Below are 24052 nucleotides of genomic sequence, written 5' to 3' on the forward strand. Positions count from 1 at the left end.
CAGACCAGGAAAAGAAGATGATAAGGACACTACATGAATGCAATATACCAATCAAAAAAATGATGTACCTTTTATCATTTCTTCGTGGCGGTCTTGGGGCAACACCCTACAGAGACAAAGACATCACAAATTACAGAGGTAAAATTAGTAGAGAGACAAATTAGAATGACATGATGCAAGCGCTCATGTACTTCACAAAGAAAAAAGAGGAAGATCCAAGTTTCTATTTCAGGTTTTTAGTGGATTCAACCCACAAGGTTAAGTGCATATTTTGGACAGACCCAAGATCAATCAGATACTATCAAAATTTTGGGGATTGTGTGAGTTTTGACACCACATACCTGACAAACAAATATCACATGCCGTTTGCGCCCTTTGCTGGTATCACGGGCCATGGACTCACTTGTATCTTTGGTTGTGCACTAATTTCTGATGAGACCACTGACACATTCAAATGGCTTTTCCAAACATTCCTGGAAGCAATTGGTGGCAAAGAACCCATCTCAATCATGACAGATCAAGATGGGGCAATGAGGTCAGCAATAGCACAGATTTTTCCGAACGCCAGTCATAGAAGTTGTGTGTTTCACATCAAGTACAAGGCTGAATTGAAATGTGGTAGGCGCCTTGATAAAGAAAATCTTAGGAATTCAAAGATATTATAGACAACTCATTGACAAAAGAAGAATTTGAGACACTATGGCAACAAATGATACAAAAGCATGAGATACAACACATAAAGTATTTCCAGGATATATACAACACTAAAGAGACATGGGCACCAGTATGGTTCAAGCAGGAATTCTATCCATTCATAAATACAACATCAAGAAGTGAAGGTACAAATGCAAGATACAAGAGAAATGTCGGTCCTCAATACAGCATTACAAGCTACCTAAAAGAGTATGAAAGAATTCAAGAGACAATATATGACAATGAGAGACAAGCTGATCATGAGACAAACATCAAGAAAAAATCTAAGTTGTGGTCAAACTATTGCATAGAACAACAAGCACAGGAAGCTTATAACTTGAAAATATTCAAGAAATTCCAATGGCAACTTAGGTGTGCGACTAAACTACAAGCAGATGAGTTGGAGAAAGGCAAGCTCTACAAAGTTTACACAACACCAGATCATCCATTCAAAGAGTTCAGAAGTAGAACATACATAGTGGCTGTGGATCAACAAAATCAAGACTTCTCTTGTATCTGTGCAAAGTTCCAAAAAGATGGTATGTTATGTTGCCACATCCTGAAAGTAATGGTAAAGAATGACATCAGCAAGATACCAGAGAAGTATATTATAGATAGATGGAGAAAGAAGGAGCAAAAGATGTTCTGCAACAGACCAATAAACTTACCTATAGAGGCTACTGCTCTCAAATACAATAATCTTTCACTCATGGCAGCGGAAATGAACTCAGAGGGATCAAAAACAGAAGAAAGATACAGCTACCTCAGCAAAGAGATAGACAGAATCATAAAGGAATTAAAGAATATGGATTCAGAAAAACAACCAGAGACAAAGGAACAATCAAATGGTTCAACAAATATCAACAACTCACAGACAAACTCAATCATAATATTGAAAGATCCAGATATTGCTGCAACAAAAGGGAGACCATCAAAATCAAACAAAAGAAAAAAGCCAATAGCAGAGCAAATGAGGAGTGGAAAGAAGAAATATAACTGCCAAAAATGCAACGGTTCAGGGCACAATACAGCAACATGTACAGCAACAACTCAAGCCAAAGGTAAAGCAGGTGCAGCAACAGCAAAATAAAAAAAACAACACAAACAAGGCAAATACAGTTGCAGAAGAAACAGGATGAAGCTACAAAAAAATATGGTGGAGCTGATAAATTCATAGTTATTGATGAATTTCTCATAGATTGTACTAGATTGCTATGTATGTAATATGTAAGCTTTTACAATGGTTTCGAGCCCAAAGTTCGTAAGTTTTTTTTGTCTAGGACACTATATCAACTAATAACAAGACAACAGTATTTTTTGGTCACAAAAATACAATGTGTTATTTGTGTAAGAAATGCTAGCCGACAGCTTTGTGGGCTACTTCCTGATGTGTGGAGAGTCAAACCTACAAAAAAGTCAAAGATAAGAAATACATCAAATACATTACTATCTAACTGACTAACCAAAAGCAAATAAAAAATGACAAAAATACTTACCTGACCATGAAAATTAGTAACAACCACTCTATCAGCCTTGTTGTGCTCACTCATTAGAAGATCGTTGACAATTTGAATCCGGATATTGGGTATATCTTCAGCTGAGAAGTCCTTGCGTAGATCAGCTCCAAAATGCCATATCTCCATAAATTTGATAACAAACACTCCACAATCAACTCTACAAATAGTACATCACGAGCAAATTTCAAACTACAAGATTTTGAAAAATGTCATAGAAATCAATGAAGATAAAAAGCATAAGAACATAAACATACGTATTGCTCTGTTTGGGAACACGAGGGTACGCAATCTTGAAATGTTGAAAATCAACATTAGAACCAACAAACATATCCCATGCATGACAAAACCTGGGTATCTAAACAAACAATATCATACAACATCAAATATAATAACAAGTTTATTACATCAGCTCGAAATTCAAATCAAATACATAGTCATAAACTTACAAGTTTCCTTCTTGTGAGAACTGAATAATCATCATCCTTGGAGAAATAAGAATCAAGAAATAGAAACATTTTTTGCTTCAAATCAACAACAAATAAGAACCAATGCTCACAATATAACACTGGAAAGAAGAGCTGCAAACAGAAAAAAAAATTGGCATAAATATTCATGGGTGTGCTATAGGAACATTATTTAAGGAGATACAAATTACCAGTTCACACAGAGGCAAAGGGAGCACAGAAGCAGCTCCATTGAAGCACCTTTCTATGTATGAATAGTCATCAGAGTCGCTCATGAATACAACCTGGTGGCACAAAAAAAATAATGAATAATATACTTCAATTGTTAAGCTTCCAAAAAAATAGCAGTATCAAAATACTTACAGAGACACAGGAAAAGAAATAGTGCTTCAAAGAAATAGTAGGACGTTCATCCAAAAAGAATTTCCGGCAAATGCAGTTCACCACAAAGGTGCATACTTTATGATCCAGGGCCATGGAGTCACCAAGAGAGAAAAATTTTAAGTTGCAGCCCCCAATATCAACAATAACACACCTTGAACACAAATAAAACAAAATTCAGCTTACAACAAAAGAATATAAATAAAAATGTAAAGATATAGAAGAACTTACTTTGCATATTGGGAACTTGATGCAAGCTTACAAATAACTGTGTAATTCTTCCTTTCTTGTGCAGTTATAGGAAATCTTACACTTTTGTTAGTCATTCCATCACCAGCAACAGATGCATCAACGTCAATTGGACAAATATCATTGTCATCCACAAAAGACATAGAAGAACCCTTGTTGTCAATATTAGTTCTGTCTGCTGCATTGCATTTACTTGCACGTGGGATTGTCCCTTTAGAAGAGGTGAATTCCTTGTTATATAGTTCATCATTTATAGTGCACATTTTCCTAATCTTATCTTGAAAATTATTCTCTTTAAGAATAACTATATCTGGTACTTTCTGAAGAAAAAATAAGACATCGTCATACAGAATCAACACATTTGACAGTTTATAGCGCAACTCATATAAATCAAATAGCAGTAGGAATACAAACCTCTTTGCGACATTTGTTAACATGAACAGCTATGTCCACATCGTTTCCACATGGGTCAAGGTCAAAGAGAAGAGATTTACCGGCCATCTTCTTTGGGTGGGGCAATGGTTTAAGCTTTTTCAAGATATGGCAATCTGAAAAACAAAAACACCAGATGAGGAGTAGCATGAATATAAAAACTTGGAAAAGAGGGCATAACAAAATTCATACCATGAGCAGATGAAACATCATTCATGTCCAAATTCCGCTTCGTAATAAGTCCAGGTGTGGATAAAACAAAACCTATACATGACGCAACAGAAAATAGGTGCAATATTTTTAACAAATACAGCATGTGCTGAGAAATTGAATACTAAAAAACCTAACAAAAACTATAGCTTACCTGGTGTAGGACAATTCAAAACACCAAAAATTGCATCAATAGCAGCAGGCTTTGATGCAGAAGCATCATTGGCATTACAACGAGTCTTAAAGTTTGCACCTTTACAAAAAGAAAACATCATTAAAAATATTATCGTGTTAAAAAATGGATTAACAACAATTGGATTTTGAACATGCTTACATTGTAAAGGATTAACAACACTTGTGGTGGCAAACTTTTCTTTAGTGTTATCATTAGCTTTGTTACTTGGATTTTGAATGAACTCAGCAAACAAATTAAGCATCTGAAATATCAACTTCTCCGAATGTTTCTGTTGCTTCCTTGGGATCTTAGTACAATCAGCATCAAATATACCGCAAATTCCATCAATTTGCTATTAAAAAGACATACAAACTTGTAAAAAATATTAATTATAATCTCAGGAGGTGGTGGTGATATTCATTATAAAAAATGAAAAAAAATTTCAATACCTTTGTATTCAACATTCTACCAAACAAACACTCAAGTCTTGATCTGAAACCAGAAGCCGATGGGGTGTACGAAGTGTGCTCAGAAGCATTATAATCAACATCATTTGTCTACAAAAAGAGGAGAAAAAAAATAATAATTAAAAACATAAATAAAGATTTCTTGTGCTTACAAGTATTAATCTACCAGAACACATCCAATTCTGATTTCGGTCCCCTATTTTTAACAAGCAAATTTACAAAGGGGGATAGCTAAAACTAAAACTCAGTTCCTAGTTTGCACATAAAGCATTTTCAGCCACTAATTGCATTAATTTGATGTTTGATCTTGTATATAAGAATAGACAACAGTATGAATGCGCAAAAATCAAATTAGAATAATAAGCAATGCCCTGACATTGCATCAGATTATGCAAGACATAGATCCAGGGCATGAAAATGATTATTTCTACATAAGCCTAAAACCGTATATCTCTAACATACAAACAAATACAGGATAATACTTACCTCACAATACAAAGTATCAATAATATCCCGAAAACATCTTTTGCCATATTGGTACGCATTTAACTCATCTAAATCAGAATAATGCTTGATCATTGAACCTTTCCATACCAAGATTCTTGGAGTCATTCGAGTGACATCAAAAGTACCAAAATTGAGGCAGTCTAGATATAAGACCTTGAAAAGAAAGAATAAGCATGTAAAAATACTATATGAATTAATAAATATTAAAAATAAGAGACAAATAAAATACATGGTAATACTTACAGCAAGGACATATGAGCAACCACCAAAAGTATGGATAGATCTCAAAGACTTCCCAACACCAAAGCAGAATTTTCGAACTGCTCCAATCAACCATTCATATACGTTCAACGACCAATCAATATTTTGGAAACGACTTAAATCCTTGAATGCAATCATATATTTGGTGCTTGGATACATGCTAGGATCAGGGCAGAGGAAGCATGGTAAGGCAACCATCATGAAACAAATAAACATATCATCATCAGGCAATGATTCATTATTCTTTATCTTGTCACCAAAAAAACTGACAGGTGGTAGCTTGGTCAGATTGAACTTGGATAAAACAAAAGCTTCGCCAGCCTCACAATCAACAATCAAAAGATCACCACCAATAGGAGCGCCAAGCACTTTGTGGACTGACACCTTGTTGAAATGTATGAATTTACCATTCACAACTATCTCAGATGTGGGGACATCAATTTGATGAGCGAGCCAGTTGATAAATTTTGTTGGAACCACACATTTCTCATACATGAGTAAACTACCAAAGCCATAATCAGATATCACCTTTCTCTGATCAGGGGTTAATGCCTCAATGACTTCACTGAAATACTTTGCTGATACACGACTGAAACCATGTTTTACTTCATGCTTGTTTATACCAAGACTTTTCTGCAATAAATTTAAAAATATATATATTACATATAGATATAAAACAGTAAGTACTGGTGCTAAAAATTAAAAGTAATATATATATATACCTTATCATTCACAATAACATTCAACTCAGCTGGTGTAAGCTTGCTCTTTAGTTGCTTGATTTTCTGCAATAATAAAGCAAAACAAAAAAAATTCCACAAATGTAGATATGTCAAGTATAGGCATATACATAAAACTACCACAAACAAAAATACCTCTTTCTTGTAGAACTCAAAGACAGCTTCATCAAGCTCACAATCCTCAATATTAACATGACCCTAATTATAAAAGAAGCCACATCAAAGCAAGATATTAAATTGCATTAATTAAAAAGGGAAACGTTTTTGTAACTTACAATCATTTCATCATAACAATAATCAACAAAATGGTTGTTCTCACTGCCCATCATTGTAGGCATCTAAAAACAAATTAAAGCAACAAGAAATATTAGTTATACATACAATCAAAAAAAATTAGGATCTAGAATATAAATAAATTAGATATACATACAAAATATAAAAGGAGACCAATTATAACAAGCTAATATATTAGAGCTCAACCAAAATACCCAATATGTTCATTATTACATAAAAGGCGACCAATTCAAAGATACAAAATATAAATGTATTTACAAAAAAAATTAATTACATAGCAGCACAACTCCTACTACACAAAACTACTTGGTCTTGAACAGCTTGAAGGTGACTTCATGTTTCTTTGTGGTAATCTTGAAGTTTAAATTGTCTAGAAGCACCTGTGTGCAAAGGTGTAACACAATAAAACCTGTAACACAAAAAAAACTTGTGCAAGTTTTCTAGCTTTGTCAATACAGACAAAATAATTACAAAACATATTGCAGAAATATGAAAAAGATGAATCAGAATGAACACTAAGAGATAATACTGTAACCTGTATGTTTGTATTGACCACAATAAGGAGTCAAAATTGATATGATTTCCATAAATAAATTCAGAATTTATAGATAATGCAACTGTATACAGCAATAATTTAGAGGCCACGTTTGTTCGTTGTGGCTCCAAATTCAGAATGAATAGAACTAGCTTCTAAAGTGCATGGTTAAAATGAGCTAATATAAAGGAAAAAAAAGAACATTTAGTGACACAAGCAGCCATCGAACAAAAAAAGAAGTGTCAAAAGGCAAACTTATGAAGAAGCATTGAGAGCACATGCATGTGATTTTTAAGACATAAAGATGACTGAAAAAATGCTGATTCCAGAGCAAATTGGGATAAACAATAAATATTAACCAAAAAGCATTGCAAAAAACCAAAAAGTGTTATATGATAGCATTGTTTGTAGAAAATCATATAATTGATAATGCAGCGGTGGATAACTGAGTGCGTCATGAAACAAAAGAAAGTCTTCTTATTAACCAAAAGGCTGAATTCGACAGTGGTATGACAGATAGATGAGCCGATGGACCAACATCATGTCACACATAGCCTAGAAAAAAGCTACTGAAATACAGTTTATAAAGATCCAAACCAATACAGTTACTGATCTATCATGTTTTGGTGACAACCATTGCTGAACTATCAAGCGATAACAATATAGTTTATGCAGGGATTTAGGCTACTAGTACTAGAGAACCAGACACCATCTTTCATAGATAAAAACCAAACAAAATAGCTATCATGTAAATGAACTTTTAGGACCTCGATCATCACCTAGTCACGACTCGAAAAATTAACTTGGGGGCAAAACGAATATTACTAATCAAACAACTGAAAACACTTAGCAAAAAGCCTTACCTCCTTGGCTAGAGGGCGCAGAGGCCTGATGTGTTTGTTGCTGCCACCTGCAGCAGGCAGCCGCCTCTCGTCCTGTTCATTCAAAATTCAGAAAACAACACATGACAAAACTTCAGCCCTATTTGATGTCAAAAATTCAAACCAAACGAAACAAAGTGTCTGCACTCTAGTAGAAAGTCTAAAATACAGTCACTCATGGGAACCTCTGATCAGTTTCCCAGCAGTTGTCAAATCTATTCAATAAGTACTAGAAGATTCATTTGTATTAGTACGCAAACTGTACCAAAGGGAAATAGAGACTAGACGATTCATTAACTACTGGGAAACGTGACACATACATGGACAAAACCTGTGAAAAAGGAAAAGAATGCACCCAAATTACAGGGGCAAACACCCTCTCTCCTCCGTTTGACATCCACAGTATGTATATTATCCACAGATCGAATCATGTCACATAGCTAATAAATCTCAAGTTAATGGACAAGTCAATCAACTCCACATCTAAGCTAGAAACCACTGGAGAAAGTAATCCACCACTTCTACCAAACCACTGGAGGAGGACAACGGCCTAGCGCCGCATCCGGCATGGCGCGTGCACCGGTCAGCCTCCTCCTCTCCGCAGATTCGCCTCGTCTGCTTCAACTTCGTGAGGGGGAGAGATAGAGGGGAGTGAGAGGCTAATCTCTGCAGATTCGAGAAAAGAGGATAAAATAAGTGAACCAGAGAAGCTGAGCAGTCGGTGGTGCGGCGAGAAAAAAAAGGGCGCGATTTCCAAAATTTTCCATGGCTCACGGGTTTCGGGTGAGGCGCGACGAACCCGTTAACACCACAAAACCATTGACGACTTACAAACGAGACAGAGAGAGCACATATCTCAAAGCACAAATCACAAGCACGAGAATTCAACAAATTTTTCCAAAAATATCTGTCGACAGATATTTAGCAAAAATCAATTTTTATTGAACATCCTAATTTTTTTTGAGAAATTTGGATCCATTGTACCATAACTTGAGAGACGAGTGCAAATTAGTCCAATAACTTGTGAAGTGCTCAATTTAGTAAAAAAAACTTGACAACTGGGTGCAGATTGATTCAACAACTTAAAAAATATTTGATTTAGTTCAATAACTTGGTAAATTGGTGCATTCACGGTCCAAACATTACACGACAATATATTTCCTAACGTCATATCACAATAAACAGTATATTCACGTTAGAACGTATTATTTGATCATACATTTTTATATCACAATAGAGACTAATAATTTTATTCTCAGAATAAATTAATTATAGTTTAAATAAAAAAATATTAATTAACCACCATTACAACAGCAACATATTAAGCATAGTAGATGAACATCAATAATTCTTAAATTTATAAATAGAAATTATTGATGGTGATCCGGTTGTTGCTTTTCAACTATGTACAATTTTTTATTAGTTCAAATTCAATCAAATCTTAGAACTACACCATTAGCATCATTGAAATGCTGAAGACCATTAGCATCACTAAAATACTAAAGTCGATAAGAGAGACCCTGAAACCTTAGGGTTTTTTCTACGTTTCTGCTCATGTATTCAATAATGCTCATGTTTGTTTCTGTTTATTAATGTATTTAGCTCATTTTCCTTTCTAACAAATATAGGAGGGTTTAAAAATATATGTACCAAGCTCTTAAAAGGTATCAATAGTTTGTATCAACATATTGACTCTTCTAGCTTAATAGTGCACAGTGAGGGTGAACTTTTCAATATTGAATATCAAATTAAATATATTTAATCAAAATTAAATCACTATAAAAATAATTAATGTAAAGACATAACATTAATTTTTAAACATTGAGGATTCTTATCTTGGTCAAATACATTGCCACGCAGGCACATCATAAAAATTAATTGTCAAATAATATTTAATAATTTGTCCTAACGTGAATGTACTCTTTGTTGAGACCTTGCGTTAGTTACATTGCCGTGTAATGTTTGGACTTTGAATGCACCTATTTGCCAAATTATTACATTAAATTGGGTATTTTACAAGTTGTTGGACCGATTTGCACCCACTTGTCAAATTATTGCACTAAATTTAATATTTTATAAGTTATTAGTCCAATTTACACCCAACTTATAAATTGTTGTATGGTGGATGCAATTTATTTTTTTTAAATACCAACGAGATATGTGTTTCAATGTGATCATTCTGCATATCTAAGTGTTTCTCAATTCCAATCAATTAGATCCATTCCGGGATCTGCATGTTTGGAAGAAGAAAAAACATGTCATGGTACGAAATAAATATTACAAGTCACATATGCCACGTGAAGAAAAAATGTTACAACTCGCTTACCTCATATATTACGAGAAAATGTTACAACCCAACCGTCTCACATCTATTAAGATCATATTAGATCATGCGTCATGTTACTTTTTTTAACAAATTCATACCATCAGAATGATTGCCAAATGTCATGGGATGAGGGGGGTGGCGATAGCAAACGTTACATGCAAGTCGTGGTGCATATGTCACGTTACATGCTAGAGCTTGGGCATCGCCTGGCAGCCATGACCTGGTGCGGTGCAATAACTTGGCAAGTGGTGAGGAAAAACAGAAATATTAGATCTCAACTAATCACGTATGGAAGTTATTTAGATCTAGTTCTCTATTTTTGGATTTAAAAAATTAAACTATTATCTCAAATCAATAGTCCCCGGTCACTTCGATGTACTGTAGCAAAGCCTATATGGATTGTCAAGAGACTAAAGTCATGATCCATTACCCAGAAACGCACGAACATAAATCTAATAAAATTAAGTGGGTCCCTCCAACTCTAAAACCTCCGCGGAATATAGGAGTACACGTGAGAATTCCATGCTAGCTCAAGGTTTTCGCAAATAACAACACGTTGTGTATTAGCAGGCGCAGGTGATTGGTGAGCGGCGATCGAGCCGTCTCCATCTCCCGCGGCGACAACCAGTGGCTTCCGTTAGAGCAAAGAAGAGCAGAGTCCCCAAGTAGAAGGTGGAAGTCAAGCCAAGGAAGCCGTTCCTCCGTCAGAGCAGCCATGCCGCCCTGTGATTGACATTGTTCCCGCGTTCAGGCCTCGAAGCAGAGCAGTGGGTGAATGCGAGCTCGTGCCACAAAATCATTGTACCATTACCCTTCTTTCTAATACGGTGACAATGCAAAAGGGAGAAGGTTGAACATGGTGAACAAATTTGGGTCCCCTTCAACTCCAGAACCCAACAGGGCCAGCCTCTTTTTTTTTTTTTGAGCATCAACAGGGCCAGCCTCTGCTCACCAAACGAGGCGATCCATCGACTCCGTCCGTTCCGCCATGGAGACCAAAAGATTGCATCGCACCAACCCACGACCAGGTCAGACCAGACCAGAGCACCAATTTGCCCCACCAACCAACGACGTCTCGTCTCGTCTCTCAACCCTGAGTCCCCTGACCACGAGCCACCAGGCAGCGCCGCAGCAGCGAGCCCGGCGCCCCCACGCTTCCGCGCACCTCCCCTCGGCAACCAACCCAGTTTCCGTGCTCCGCGCACACGGGTTTCCGCTCAAAACCAAGGAATCCCCCCGCTCCGTTTTTACCACGGCCACCAACCAACCGATAGCTGGGCACGGCGTCATATAAAACCCAGCACCAGCAGCCAAACAAGCACAGCCGCCAGCGCCAGCACAGCAACTCTCAGGCACACAGCTAGTGATCAGCAGCGCACCGCGGCAGCAATGGTGGTATCCGCGGCCAGGGTGGCCGTCGCCACGGCCGCCTCCTTGGCCGCGCACTGGCTCGTCCACTCCTTCCTCCAGCCCTGCCACCACCCCGCGCTGGGCCTGCTCCTGCCGGCCGCCGTCTTCCTCACCATCGCCGTGCTGGGCGGCGGCAGCGCGCCGCCGGGCCCGGCGGCCGTGCCGGTGTTCGGCAACTGGCTGCAGGTGGGGAACGACCTCAACCACCGCTTCCTGGCGCGCCTGTCCGCGCGCTACGGGCCCGTGTTCCGCCTCCGCCTCGGCGTGCGCAACCTCGTCGTCGTCTCCGACCCGCGGCTCGCCGCGGAGGTGCTCCACACGCAGGGGGTGGAGTTCGGCTCCCGCCCCCGCAACGTCGTCTTCGACATCTTCACGGCCAACGGCGCCGACATGGTCTTCACCGAGTACGGCGACCACTGGCGCCGCATGCGCCGCGTCATGACGCTGCCCTTCTTCACGGCGCGCGTCGTGCAGCAGTACCGGGGCATGTGGGAGGCCGAGATGGACGCTGCCGTCGCCGACATCTCCGGCGACGGCGCGGCCCAGCGCGGCGGCTTCATCGTGCGGCGCAGGCTGCAGCTCATGCTCTACAACATCATGTACCGGATGATGTTCGACGCGCGCTTCGACTCCGTCGACGACCCCATGTTCGTCGAGGCCACCCGGTTCAACTCCGAGCGCAGCCGCCTCGCGCAGAGCTTCGAGTACAACTACGGCGACTTCATCCCCATCCTGCGCCCCTTCCTGCGAGGCTACCTCGACAGGTGCCGGGACCTGCAGGCCAGGAGGCTCGCCTTCTTCAACAACAACTACGTCGAGAAGAGGAGGAAGGTCATGGACACGCCGGGGGACAAGGGCAAGCTCCGGTGCGCCATCGACCACATCCTCCAGGCCGAGAAGAGCGGCGAGATCACGCCGGAGAACGTCATCTACATCGTCGAGAACATCAACGTTGCCGCCATCGAGACCACGCTCTGGTCCATCGAGTGGGCGCTCGCCGAGGTCGTCAACCACCCGGCGGTGCAGCGCAAGGTCCGCGACGAGATCAGGGACGTGATCGGGGACGACGAGCCCATCACCGAGTCCAACATCCACAGGCTCCCCTACCTGCAAGCCGTGATCAAGGAGACGCTGCGCCTCCACTCCCCCATCCCGCTGCTCGTCCCGCACATGAACCTCGAGGAGGCCAAGCTCGGCGGGTACACCATCCCCAAGGGCTCCAAGGTGGTGGTGAACGCCTGGTGGCTCGCCAACAACCCGGAGCTGTGGGACAAGCCGGAGGAGTTCCGGCCGGAGCGTTTCTTGGGCGAGGAGAAGGCCGTGGACGCCACCGTCGGCGGGAAGGTGGACTTCAGGTTCCTGCCCTTCGGCGTGGGCCGCCGCAGCTGCCCCGGGATCATCCTGGCCCTGCCCATCCTCGCGCTCATCGTCGGCAAGCTCGTGCGCAGCTTCGAGATGGTGCCGCCGCCGGGCGTCGAGAAGCTCGACGTCAGCAAGAAAGGCGGGCAGTTCAGCCTACACATTGCCAAGCACTCCGTCATCGCCTTCCACCCAATCTCTGCATGAACTAGAGCGCTGCAGATCATTTCTGCACATGGAATAAGTTACCCTGCACAATAACTTTTCGTTTTTATTTAATTGGTATAGAGTTACGGCAGAAATGTGGAAGAAAATTATTTTACAGAAGAGTTAAATATACCAGCGGTCCTCGAACTTGTTCCGAGGTGTCACTTAGGTCCACGAACTTGCAAAATCGAAATCTGGCACCCTGAATTTGTTAAGTTGTGCCACTTAGATCCATACCACTTGATGTAGTGCCACGTGGCATGAATATATGCAAAAAATCCCTTGCATTTTATCATCTTTTATATGTAGATCCTCCTCATCTCTTTCACCTCTTTCTCAATCCGCCACGCTGCTCCTACCGCCGGCAGCCACTCCCGCCCCGACGTCCAGAGCGCCGCCGCCCCATCACCTGCCCTACAGCCACGCCGCCGCCGGGCAGCCACCACGGGAGGCTGGGGCCGGGGCCCTGCCTGCGCCCAGCCTGCTGCCGGCGAGCGCCCGTAGCCGACCGACCTCCCGCGCCGAGACCGCCTCCCATCGAGGGCCGCCTCCCATGGCGAGGCCACCTCCGAGCGCCGGCTCCCATGCTAGGCTGCCTCGCGGCGAGGCCGCCGCACGCGCCGAGGTCGTGACATCATTGCTGCTACTACTCCCGCTGCTCGCGCTCGCTGCACGCGCTGACGACGATGGCGGCGGTGATTCCGAGGCCGCGGCAGTGTTGCCGGCAGAGGCGGGGGCCGGGGTGTGGAGGGCGCACCCTACTCCCGCCGCCGCAGAGGTCGCCGCACGCTCACCTCAGAGGTCGCCGCGAGCACCGACGCGCCGCCTGTGCGGGAGCAGTGAGCCACGCCTCCACCCTCTGCAAGCTCCTCTCGTGGTGGGACACGAGCGGCGGCGGCGGTGCTAGCTCCGCCGTGTTGATGCCGGGGCAGGGGCCTAGAGGGCGCGGCAGCAGCATTAGGCCCCGGAGGACAAGGACGTGTGGCGCCGCAGGACGCTCACGGAGGGCACCGGCGCCGGGTGGCAGGGTCTGAGGCCGCGGCGGAGCTGCTGCTATTTGTGCCCACTGCGCATGCCGACGACGACGGTGGCGGCGGGTCCGAGGCCGCGACAGCGTTGTGGCCGTTGCCGACGACGATGGCGGCGGCGAGTCCGAGGCCACGGCGGTATCACCGGCGGAGACGGGGGCAGGGGCCGGGGCCGGGGTTGAGGGCGTGGCGGCGGTGGCAGGTCACGGAGGACGGGTATGTGCGCTGCGGCAAGGCGCTCGCAGAGGAGGGGGCCTAGGCGGAGGGCGCCGGTGCTGGGCGGCGGGTCCGTGGTCATGGCGGCGGCACTGCTACTGCTGCTTGCACACGCCGCTGCCGCCACCGACGGCTGTGCGGGGCCGACGCCGCAGGGGCGCAGGGTGACGACCACGTGCGGGTCGTGGCGCTGGGGGTGCTGCCTGCCCATGCTGGGATGCAATGGTAGAAGATCCCAAATTGCATCCCAGCACGAGAGGAGAGGTGTGCCGGCGGAGGGAGGAGCGGCGCGCAGGTCGGTGGCTCGCCGGAGGTGGGCGTGCGGCATGGAGGCCGGTGGCTCGCGGCCGCCGGAGGCGCGCTCGCGGCGTGGAGGCCGGCGGCTCGCAGAGGCAGGTGCGCGGCAGCCCTGCCTCCTATCCCTCAAAGATGTGAAGGTAGAAGACGATAAAACTCAAGGGCCTTTTTGCATATATTCATGCCCTTTGAAGGGGTATGGACCTAAGTGGCACAACTTAACAAGTTCAGGGAGCTAGATTTCGATTTTGCGAGTTCGTGGACCTAAGTGGCACCTGGGGACAAGTTCGAGGGCCGCTGGTGTATTTAACTCTTTACAGAATTTGTTTTTGAGTTTTTCGGGGATGTAATTTGGAATTTGAAATGTCACTGTCATCATTCATACTAATTCAAGATAGTTCGGAGTCATGATCTGTTTCCCATCACCACTCCCTTGTCCTTGCAAAATTCAGCCAACATTTTTAGTATGACATATAGGGTCCACATGTTATGATTTTTTTTCTTCAAAACATAACTATTTTTAGTAGGATACAGTACATCCATAGCACATCTATTATATAAATATTTGAGTGTTAGAAGAAGCCATTACATTCGTCGAGAGAGTCTAAAAAATCCCACGTTAATCTAAAAAAGAAAAGAATCTACACCGTTGGATTTTATGAAGATCTAACGGTTTATAATAACTCAAAGAGTCCATGCCAACTACTGCTAATAAATATATATAAATTAGATGTTAAAAAATAGGTTTTAGATGTAATAAAAGAAATATGATTCCCTAACCGATAAAAGAAAACACAGTTCAGTCGTACTTAACGTGGCTTTCTAGAGGATCAATACGTCTACCAGGACAAAATGAAAAAAAAATAATGTGATTATAACCTATGAAGAGGAGGGATCAAAGCAATATAAAAAGCTAGATAGAAGCAAAATATGGGATCAAAGCAAGACAACAGCGAGATTGATTGCTGGACCAATATCTACACATAGAAGGTCACGATGACCTCCAGCAAGATGGATTCACAGGACCAGTTGAAAATTAACTCGGCCAATAGTATTAAAATAAGACACTATGTTAATCGAAGGAATCTAGAAATTACCACGTTAATCTAAAAATAGGAGAATTGGCACCGTTGGATTACAGTGAGATTGATCGCTGGAGCAATATATACACATAGAAGGTCACGATGACCTCTAGCAAGATGGATTCACGGGACCAGTTGAAAATTAACTCGGCCAACAGTGTTAAAACAAGACACCACGTTAATAGAAGAAATCTAGAAATTACCACGTTAATCTAAAAATAGGAGAATTGGCACAGTTGGATTTTTATGAAGATCTAACAATCTAGAATAACATCAAGAGTCCATACCACCTGCTACTAATAAATACACATAAATTAGAAAATTAAGGAAATTAATAGTTTATTTCTATGTGAACAGGAAAGCAAATAGCTAAATAGAGAGCCCAGTGCAAATGCAGTTAGTAGATAACTCAATTTGGAATAATAAAATCTAAATTGACCTATAAATCACTACAGCAATTGGCGAGGAAAGAGAAAATTCTACACCATCGATCTCTATGGGTTTAAATTGTATCGATCTAGACTCTAAATATGAAAAAAAAAAGAAACAAGCAAAGAAAACTGTAGATTCATTCTATAAATAAACAATTCATTCCTCGGTTTAAGGCAAAAGAAAGCAGCAGAGTAGAGCCCCATGTTACACATGTTTTTCAAGGGGCGATCCTTGCATCTGTTGCCTAAAAACTCTGTTTCAGAAAACACTAGCATGGTCAGGGAGAGTGCGGTGCGTGTTGTTTTGCTTCTAGATACGAAACTGAATGATATAAAAGCTATTAATACTCAGGTCGATAAAAAATAATTCAAAGAGTATATCAAATATATAGTTAATAAATAGCTAAAAATTTTGTATGTAGATCAAAGAGTATATAGATCAAATATTGGTTTGTATCCAATATGACAAGGAAAAAGTGTCAAACTAATCTATGTATCAATTAAAGGACAAATAAATACTAACTAGGCAAATATGCACGTGCGTGCTACAGACAAAGTTGGTATAAGTATCAAATACGTATAGTTGTCTATGTGTTAATTTGTAGAGATCTACATAATCGAGTCATAGATGGAGGGCTGGTCTGACTCACATACGGGATGGACTAAGACCCACCTGTCAATAAAACAAGGCGGACCAAACAAAAAAATTTGTTGGAAATGTTACGTGCTTTAGAAATAGGTATAGATTCATTAAGATTGAAAAGATATGTGATGCCGCAAACAAAAAGTTTTAGGATGTCTACTTGACTTGAATTAAGAAAAAAAAAGGCTAAGATCAGATTCTCTATAGACATTGGCTTCAAGAACTCTGATTGACGATGTCGGCGATTCTCTATAGACATTGGCTTCAAGAATTCTGATCGACGATGTCGGCGATGATACTGATACATGAAGTAGAGTAACTCGCGTCAGACGACTGACAACCACACGGGATTGGATCAGCGGTGGAAATTGAGTAGAAAAAAAGCTATTTCGACGACTATACATGTCACTTACAACGAAACACTCATAGGGCCGATCAATAGCAATTAGCTCAATGTCTCAAGATGATTTCTATTTTGAACCTCTCCAAGGGCATTGAGCCGAGCTAAGATGTCAAGCCATAGTAGGTTGAGCTGAATCTGTGTAAGAGCACGATGGCGAGCTCTTGCACGAATATGTGATCGGCCATCATACCGCCCACCATGATATGTGTCTGCTAGCTTTGTGAATTCAATACTTTGCTGAGAATCTACGAAGCAGATATCAGAAGGTGTTCATCATCATCACGCTGTCATAGATTTACAGGGTTGAATTCTTAACCGAATTCAGTAAAAAGATAAAATACATACCTTTCAAGACAAAAGGAAAGAAAATTTGGATGAGATACGAACTATAGAGGATGCATCCGCAACTCATTTATATTTTGATTACAACTCAAAATTAAATTCTAATTATTAGTTTTGGGGGTATACATTGAACCACTCATCAAGATATTTTTACTAAAAATATACGAATAATTTACCATGTTAAAAAGAGCTCGCAAACAAAAATATGCAATGCTAACCAACAATCTAAAAATAATTACATTCCTATCAGTAATGTACAAATATTTATATATGCTGTTGTCAGTAAATGCTAAAAAAAGATGTCTTTATAAGCCTTTTCTTTTGAATTATTTATATACTAAAAAGATATATCTTAGAATATGACGATAAAGAAAATGCACAGATGGTCACCTTGCTCTGTTCCAATATTAAAACTAATAAACTATTTGCATCCATTTATTTTAAAATAAATCATAAAAATGTTTGTATAAAAAAACTAGCTACCCGCGCTATTAGCGCGGGTCACATTGCTAGTTACAATATATTAAATAGCAGGTTGTAGAACTGGTGTAGCGAACTATGTTATAGCCAGTTATTTAAAAATTAAAATTACTGTCAAGTAATGTGTTGTAACAAACTAGAATAATAATATATAGTAACAGTAGTGTATACATGCATAATATAATGTAATTACTCTGAATAAGAAAGTAGACATAAAAGGCGGAGGCGGTTGATTTACCAAGAAATTTGGGATTTTATCGTTGTCAAAAATGGGCTTTTCGTCAGATTGCCATTCTGCAAATGGGTCTCGTCACTTGCCATTGTGAAATGAGGCCATCACACTACAAATGCTTTTCTAATTTCCAATTCACTTATTATTTCCCACCTATTTTTTTATTTAAACTACCCAAACTACTACCCCTGTTCTGAATGTGTCCAGGACTTGCTTCTCTTGTTTCCTCTCGTGGTCTTCTTGAGCGCCACCGCCGGCGGCAGGTTGTTCGTCGCGGACGGGCACAACGAGGACGGCAACGAGCAGCAGCTTCCGGGCGGCGTGCGGCTCGCCGTGGTGTTCCTCATCGTGAGACTGTCCAGGGGCATGCTCCAGCTGTAGAAGAAGGCGTTGTATTAGGCTTATGGAGGCCGACCCCGTGCAGTGGCTGCTCCATTATGGATGAAAACGAAAATGATAATTTCCAATTTTTTAGAATCATTTTTGAGGTTTATTGACTTTTAAGGCTAAATGAAAATGAAAATAATTTTTAACAACCAAAATAAAAAATAGTAAAATAATATGAAAGTGAAAATAAAAATGATTTGAGCATCCTCCGATAATTTTCAAGAACTATCACATTTTTGGAGTAAATATTGTATTTTACCGATAGAAATATCATATTCACATACAATGCTAGCTCTCCTACTATCTATATTTTTAGAATGTCATATCATATTTTTAGAGAGTCATGACTCATTTGCCCTAACCATAAATCACAATCTAGCGATCTAAATTCATAAGATTATGAATAGTTTCTTGGATGGTAGGATTATTGTCTAAATTTTTAGTATTAAAAAATTTCAGTTAATTTTGGTAAAAATTTTATAATGTAAACGCGAGGTTCTATTTCTTTGGTCTAGCTCTTGACGTGGGGCCTACGTGTAGTTCTAGCCACACTGCTTTGCACAGAGTAGCTGCCAGTCATACTGAGTCATCTCCAACAAATTTCAGTCAATTTCGAAAAATTTTATAGTGTAAGCATCTCCAAGAGTTCCCAAAAAATAAAGTCCAAAAAAACTAGTTTTGGGACCTTGCAAAAAATTATTGGGAGTAAAAAGAAGCAACCTACCCAACAGTTCCCAAAAAAGCTATCCCAATTTTTTTTTAAATGGTGCCAAATCAGCAAAGAGGTGGGCCCTATCTTGGTTTTGTTCACAGGAGAATCACAAAGGCGTTGCATCTATCTCCGTATTTTCCTCTCGTCATTTTTCGCTCTCACGTTTATCTGCTCCATTGACAAACAATTTCAAGCACGAATTACGAGATTTAGGCAGTATATGATTTCTAGGGCGGATTCATCTCAGCAAAAGGCCGTGTGTGCCAATCAAATTAAATCCAAGAACAAGCCAAACATCCTAAAGTATGCTGGCCACTCGCCGGTGGATCTGTTGGCCTTCGATTCAAGGGAGAGCGCCCCGAGAGGATTGGACAACTCGAGGAGGGCACCTGCCATGGACGGAGGAAGATGGGGTCGACGTCAAGGGAGGGCCGGGAGGTCAACGTGTCCTCACCCACGCCTAGATGGATCGGAAACTGCAGGGGAACACTGCGAGTTGTTGGGTGTCGCTGGTTGAAGAAGCTCTGCTGCGCTTGGTGACGAATGGAAATGGCGCGAGCAGGGGAGGTCAGCGTGGGAGGAAGACGGGTAGGGCGCGGGAATCGAAAAAATTGAGCGGTTCGGCTGGATCGGGAGTGCGGAGAGGCAGCGGAGAATTGGGGCAAAATAGCTCTGGTATTGGATGTGCCAATAAATTGGGCACAAGTTTTGGCATTTGTTGGAGTGCTTTTTTTCCCCTTCTATGCCCAAAACTAATTAGGACTCGGCTATATTACGGCAATATAGTCTTCTGAATTCTGATACGGCTTTACTATTTTAGGAAAACTGCTGCACGTGGGCAGTCCGACAGCTTCCTTTTCTAGAAAAAAATATGCAAGGCTAATCACTCCGTTCAGAAAAAAAATTGCCCCAAGCTTCCTTAATCATTATTGCCTGGATAAATACACTGAATTACCTAATGATAAAGTGCTGAAATACTTCTAGTAGTAGATAAATTGTCTATCGAAAAGTACTGAAAATACTTCTCATACTGACAAAAATGCCTATTGCAAAATACTAAAATGCCTCTACTATTTGACAAAAATGCCTAATGCTTGGAAAAACGTCGGATCTCCGCCCGCGCGCCGCCGTCCTGGACCCAACAGCGCTGCCTCGCTCCGCTGTGGGACCCGCGCTACGCCGCCCTGCCTCTGCATGCGCGGCCTCCTGGCCCACGAGCGCCGCCGCCCTCGGATCCGCGCCGCGCCGCTCCCGCGCGTAACTCCGCCCTGCGCGCATCCCACACGCCGCTTTGCCCCGTCCGCCGCAAGCCGCGCGGATCCGCGCAGCGCCGCTGCTCTGTCTTGCCCGCCGCGGCCGTCGCGCTCCTCGCTGCCGCGTGCTACCTCCACGGAGGCCGCCGGCGCCGCTGCCGCCGCCGTCGTCGTCAGCCGCAGCCGCGGACACCCCTCGCCCGGAGCCGCTGCTCCCCCACGGGTGGGCCGCCGCGAGCGCCCTGGCTGGGGCTGCCGCCATGCATGCCCTCATCGGAGACCGCCGCAGCAGGCACCCGCGCCCGGGGCCGCTGCTCCCCCACGGGGGCTGCCGTGAGCACTCTCGGCGGTGCCGTTCACCGGCTGCAGGGACATCGCGGGGGCACGCCATGGCGCCGTAGACGTCGGCGGCGGGGTGGAGCACTCCGGCGCGGCAGCGGATCTGGGGCCAAAAGGGCGGCAGCGCAGACCTGGGGGAATCGGTGGGATTGGGGAGGGAGGGGAGGGAGGGGGTTACGGCAGCGTGTAGGGTGGAAAAAGCAGGAGACAGGTGGACGCCGTTCCAAAGAACAAAAATACGGCAAGCCGTATACTAGTCATTACCAACTAATTATTGGGTAAGTTTTTTTGACATTTTTGGAGATGAGGTTTTATTTCTAGGGTCCGGCTCTTGCGTGGGGTCTACTTGTAGTTCTAGTCACACTGTTTTGCACAGAGTAGCTGTCAGTCATACTGAGTCATCTCCAACAAGTTTCAGTCAATTTAGATAAAATTTTATAGTGTAAACGCGAGATTTTATTTCTATGGTCCGGCTCTTGTAGTTCTAGCAACACTAATTTGCACAGAGCAACTGCCAATCATACTAAGTCATCTCCAACAAATTTTAGTCAATTTCGATAAAATTTTATAGTGTAGACACGAGATTTTATTTTAGGGTCCGACTCTTGATGTGGGGTCCATGTGTAGTTCTAGCCACACTGCTTTGCACAAAGTAGCTGCCAGTTATACTGATTCATCTCCAACAAGTTTCAGTCAATTTCGATAAAATTTTATAGTGAACGCGAGATTTTATTTTTAGAGTCCGACTCTTTGTGTGAGTCCCATGTATAAATATAACTACACTGCTTTGCACAGAGTAATTGTTAGTTATATTGAATCATCTTCAATAAGTTTCAGTCAAATTCAAATATTTTATTGTGTAAATGTGTAATTTTTAGCAGGGTGCGGAATTGTGTAAGAATGCAAACCATACCAATCAAAACCAATCCCAACCGTTTGCACCTGAAATCAATCCAGACCAAATCATACGTGCGCAAAACTCACTTGCCCCATCCAATCTGAATCCAAAGGCAAAACCAAATTACTCGACCCGGTTAAGATCCAAACCGTCAGCAGCTTGAGGAGATCAGGCGCATCTAGGAGGCGATCCCGATGCTGGTGCACCTGGCGCGGGAAAAGGATAAAGTTGAGTATCTTGAGTATCCTGAGGCTATAAAAGTCCGTTCATATAGCTAAAACAAGAAGAAATAAAGAAATGTATTGGAAAATATTGAAAAGTCATTGTAGCGGTGACCTGTTTAATAATGGCATTATAGCAGGCGCGAGGGCCGGCCAGCATGGGGCTCTAGCGCGGGCGGCCGCGGCAGGCAAGACCCCGGTCGGCGTGGCACGATGGCTATGGCAAGGCCGCGGCGGTGGCAGCAAGGGCCGGCGAGCATGGAGCTCCAGCGTGGGCGCGCGGCAGAGAGCGAGACCTCGGCCGGCGCCGCGCGGTGGGTTGAGGGGCCGGCCTTCTTTCTCGCCGCCATGTTCACCTTGCTTCTGCTCGTCTACGCGCCGTCGCCACTGCTCGTTGTGCTCCTCGGCCTCGTCCTCCCTCGGGCGCATGGCAGCAAGCACGACCTCGACCGGCGTGGTGCAGCGGCCATGGCAGGGGCGCGGCGGGAGCCTTGTGGGCCGACAGATTTTTTTTAAGGGCGGGTCGCCCCGTTGTCCGCCCTTGCAAATCAATTTTTATGGGCGGGTATAGGCTTCAACCACCTCTAAAAACAGATTTGTAGGGGCGGCCGAGGGAGTGAACCGGGCAATCGTACTACCCACCCCTACAAATAATATTTGTAGCAGCGAAAACTATGGACAGGTATCGCGTCCGCTTCTAAAAATACGTTTTTACCCGCCTCTAGAAACCGTTTTCGTAGTAATGTTTCTTTGAATTCATTTAGATTCTTTTTCTCTGTATTACTTTCCTTTTTTATTTGTTTTACTTGCATTTTTTCCTTTTTTCTTTTCTATATTCATATTTTAAATTTTTTATGTGTCTTTCAATCTTGTGTACTATTTTTCTTTTCTACGCGTTTTCCTTTCAATTTTACTCTTTTCCTTTTTCATTCCAATTCTTCATGTACATATAGAAATAAAGCATTAGAATATTTTTATTTGTTCCACACATGATCCATGGTTTTTTTCTTATTATGATATTTTCTCAAAATATGTACTTTGTTTTGATTTATTTTTGTGTGGAACTCCTTTGTTCGCTTTCTTAAATAATTTGTTCACATTTGTGAACTAAATTTGTGCAGGATAAGAATAATTTTGTTCATGATGGGAGCATATGTATTCTTAATATAAAATAATCTATTCATATATGGATCAGTTTTATTACTTTGTTGTTAGACAAATTTACTGTATTCTACATAATTTTTCAGCTTTGTAGACTAAATTATTTGATTTGTTTATTCATTTATTCATGGTTTTCAATTTCTATTATTTGTCTACACCAAATGTTCATGATGTTTAATCTTTTATCGGTAGTACACAATAATTTGTGTGCCATATTTAACCTTTTTTGTTCGTAGAAAATAATTAGTTTATTCGCCATATATTTGTTTCTAGTAGTTGAAATTGACTATTTCATATTAGAAAAATATGCTATATATATTTTTGATGCAAACATAGGCAAGTGTAGACTGTGCAGCCTTGTTTTGAATATCTTGTCGCAAGAAATATAATAATATATCCAGAATTTATCTTTGATATATACTTTAAGAATTATAGATTCTTTTATTGAAAACCCCATTGATGTGACTAATGTCATCAATTTGTCTCCATCTGTATGCATGCATCTCTAATCTTTTTCTCATGTGAGAGAGTACTACTAAAATGTGTGTGGTTGGTTAAAAATTAAATAGACCACATGTGTAGTTTGTTGGGCTGTGACCCTTTTAATCACTACTACGTGTTACCGGTTTTGTCAGCTCAAGTGACATAACCGCACCCTCGGATTACTATCGGCGGGCATGCACAAAAATAGTATTTGTGGCCGTTGCCATCTTGAATCTTAGGCTCAATCGACCTCGGCTCTGAACTATTCAAAAAAAAAAAAGACCTCGGCTCTGAATCCTATCGAACTCCAGCTTGGGGTGGCAGGCTCGCTGGAGC

At 42.3% G+C, this 24052-nt stretch overlaps 2 protein-coding genes and 1 long non-coding RNA gene across 3 annotated transcripts; 1 reads left to right on the forward strand and 2 right to left on the reverse strand.

The window, feature by feature from the left end:
* Positions 1-1850: 1850 nt before the first annotated feature.
* LOC120654223 lies at positions 1851-6425 on the reverse strand. The gene is made up of 17 exons (XM_039931751.1): positions 6372-6425; positions 6232-6294; positions 6079-6141; positions 5339-5989; positions 5075-5248; positions 4571-4678; positions 4281-4473; positions 4101-4199; positions 3929-4000; positions 3719-3852; positions 3287-3624; positions 3038-3209; positions 2866-2958; positions 2657-2788; positions 2465-2565; positions 2190-2367; positions 1851-2098 (listed from the first exon to the last, which is right to left on the reverse strand). The coding sequence occupies exons 1-17, from the start codon at positions 6423-6425 to the stop codon at positions 2093-2095; spliced, it is 2631 nt and encodes an 876-aa protein (XP_039787685.1). The 3' UTR covers positions 1851-2092.
* A 107-nt stretch (positions 6426-6532) lies between these two features.
* On the reverse strand, positions 6533-7952 carry LOC120651951. Its single transcript, XR_005666377.1, has 2 exons — positions 7789-7952; positions 6533-6799 (listed from the first exon to the last, which is right to left on the reverse strand). It is a non-coding gene; the product is annotated as an uncharacterized LOC120651951 (long non-coding RNA).
* A 3490-nt stretch (positions 7953-11442) lies between these two features.
* Positions 11443-13265, forward strand: LOC120701233 (cytochrome P450 CYP73A100-like). The gene has a single exon (XM_039985363.1). It carries the CDS (start codon positions 11522-11524, stop codon positions 13106-13108), a length of 1587 nt encoding a protein of 528 aa, XP_039841297.1. The 5' UTR covers positions 11443-11521; the 3' UTR covers positions 13109-13265.
* Positions 13266-24052: the final 10787 nt, after the last annotated feature.

The sequence above is a fragment of the Panicum virgatum genome, chromosome 1K (genome assembly GCF_016808335.1).
Source record: "Panicum virgatum strain AP13 chromosome 1K, P.virgatum_v5, whole genome shotgun sequence".
Taxonomy (NCBI): Eukaryota; Viridiplantae; Streptophyta; class Magnoliopsida; order Poales; family Poaceae; genus Panicum; species Panicum virgatum.

What these genes read in the sequence shown, in the direction of transcription:
- LOC120654223 (XM_039931751.1), bottom strand. Translation starts at nt 6,425, where the DNA reads ATGATGGGCAGTGAGAACAACCATTTTGTTGATTATTGTTATGATGAA. An exon ending in GTAGAATGTTGAATACAAAG is followed by an intron (nt 4,474 to 4,570) that starts GTATTGAAATTT and finishes TCTTTTTAATAG; the next exon opens with CAAATTGATGGAATTTGCGG. An exon ending in TTTGAATTGTCCTACACCAG is followed by an intron (nt 4,001 to 4,100) that starts GTAAGCTATAGT and finishes CGTCATGTATAG; the next exon opens with GTTTTGTTTTATCCACACCT.
- LOC120701233 (XM_039985363.1), top strand. Translation starts at nt 11,522, where the DNA reads ATGGTGGTATCCGCGGCCAGGGTGGCCGTCGCCACGGCCGCCTCCTTG.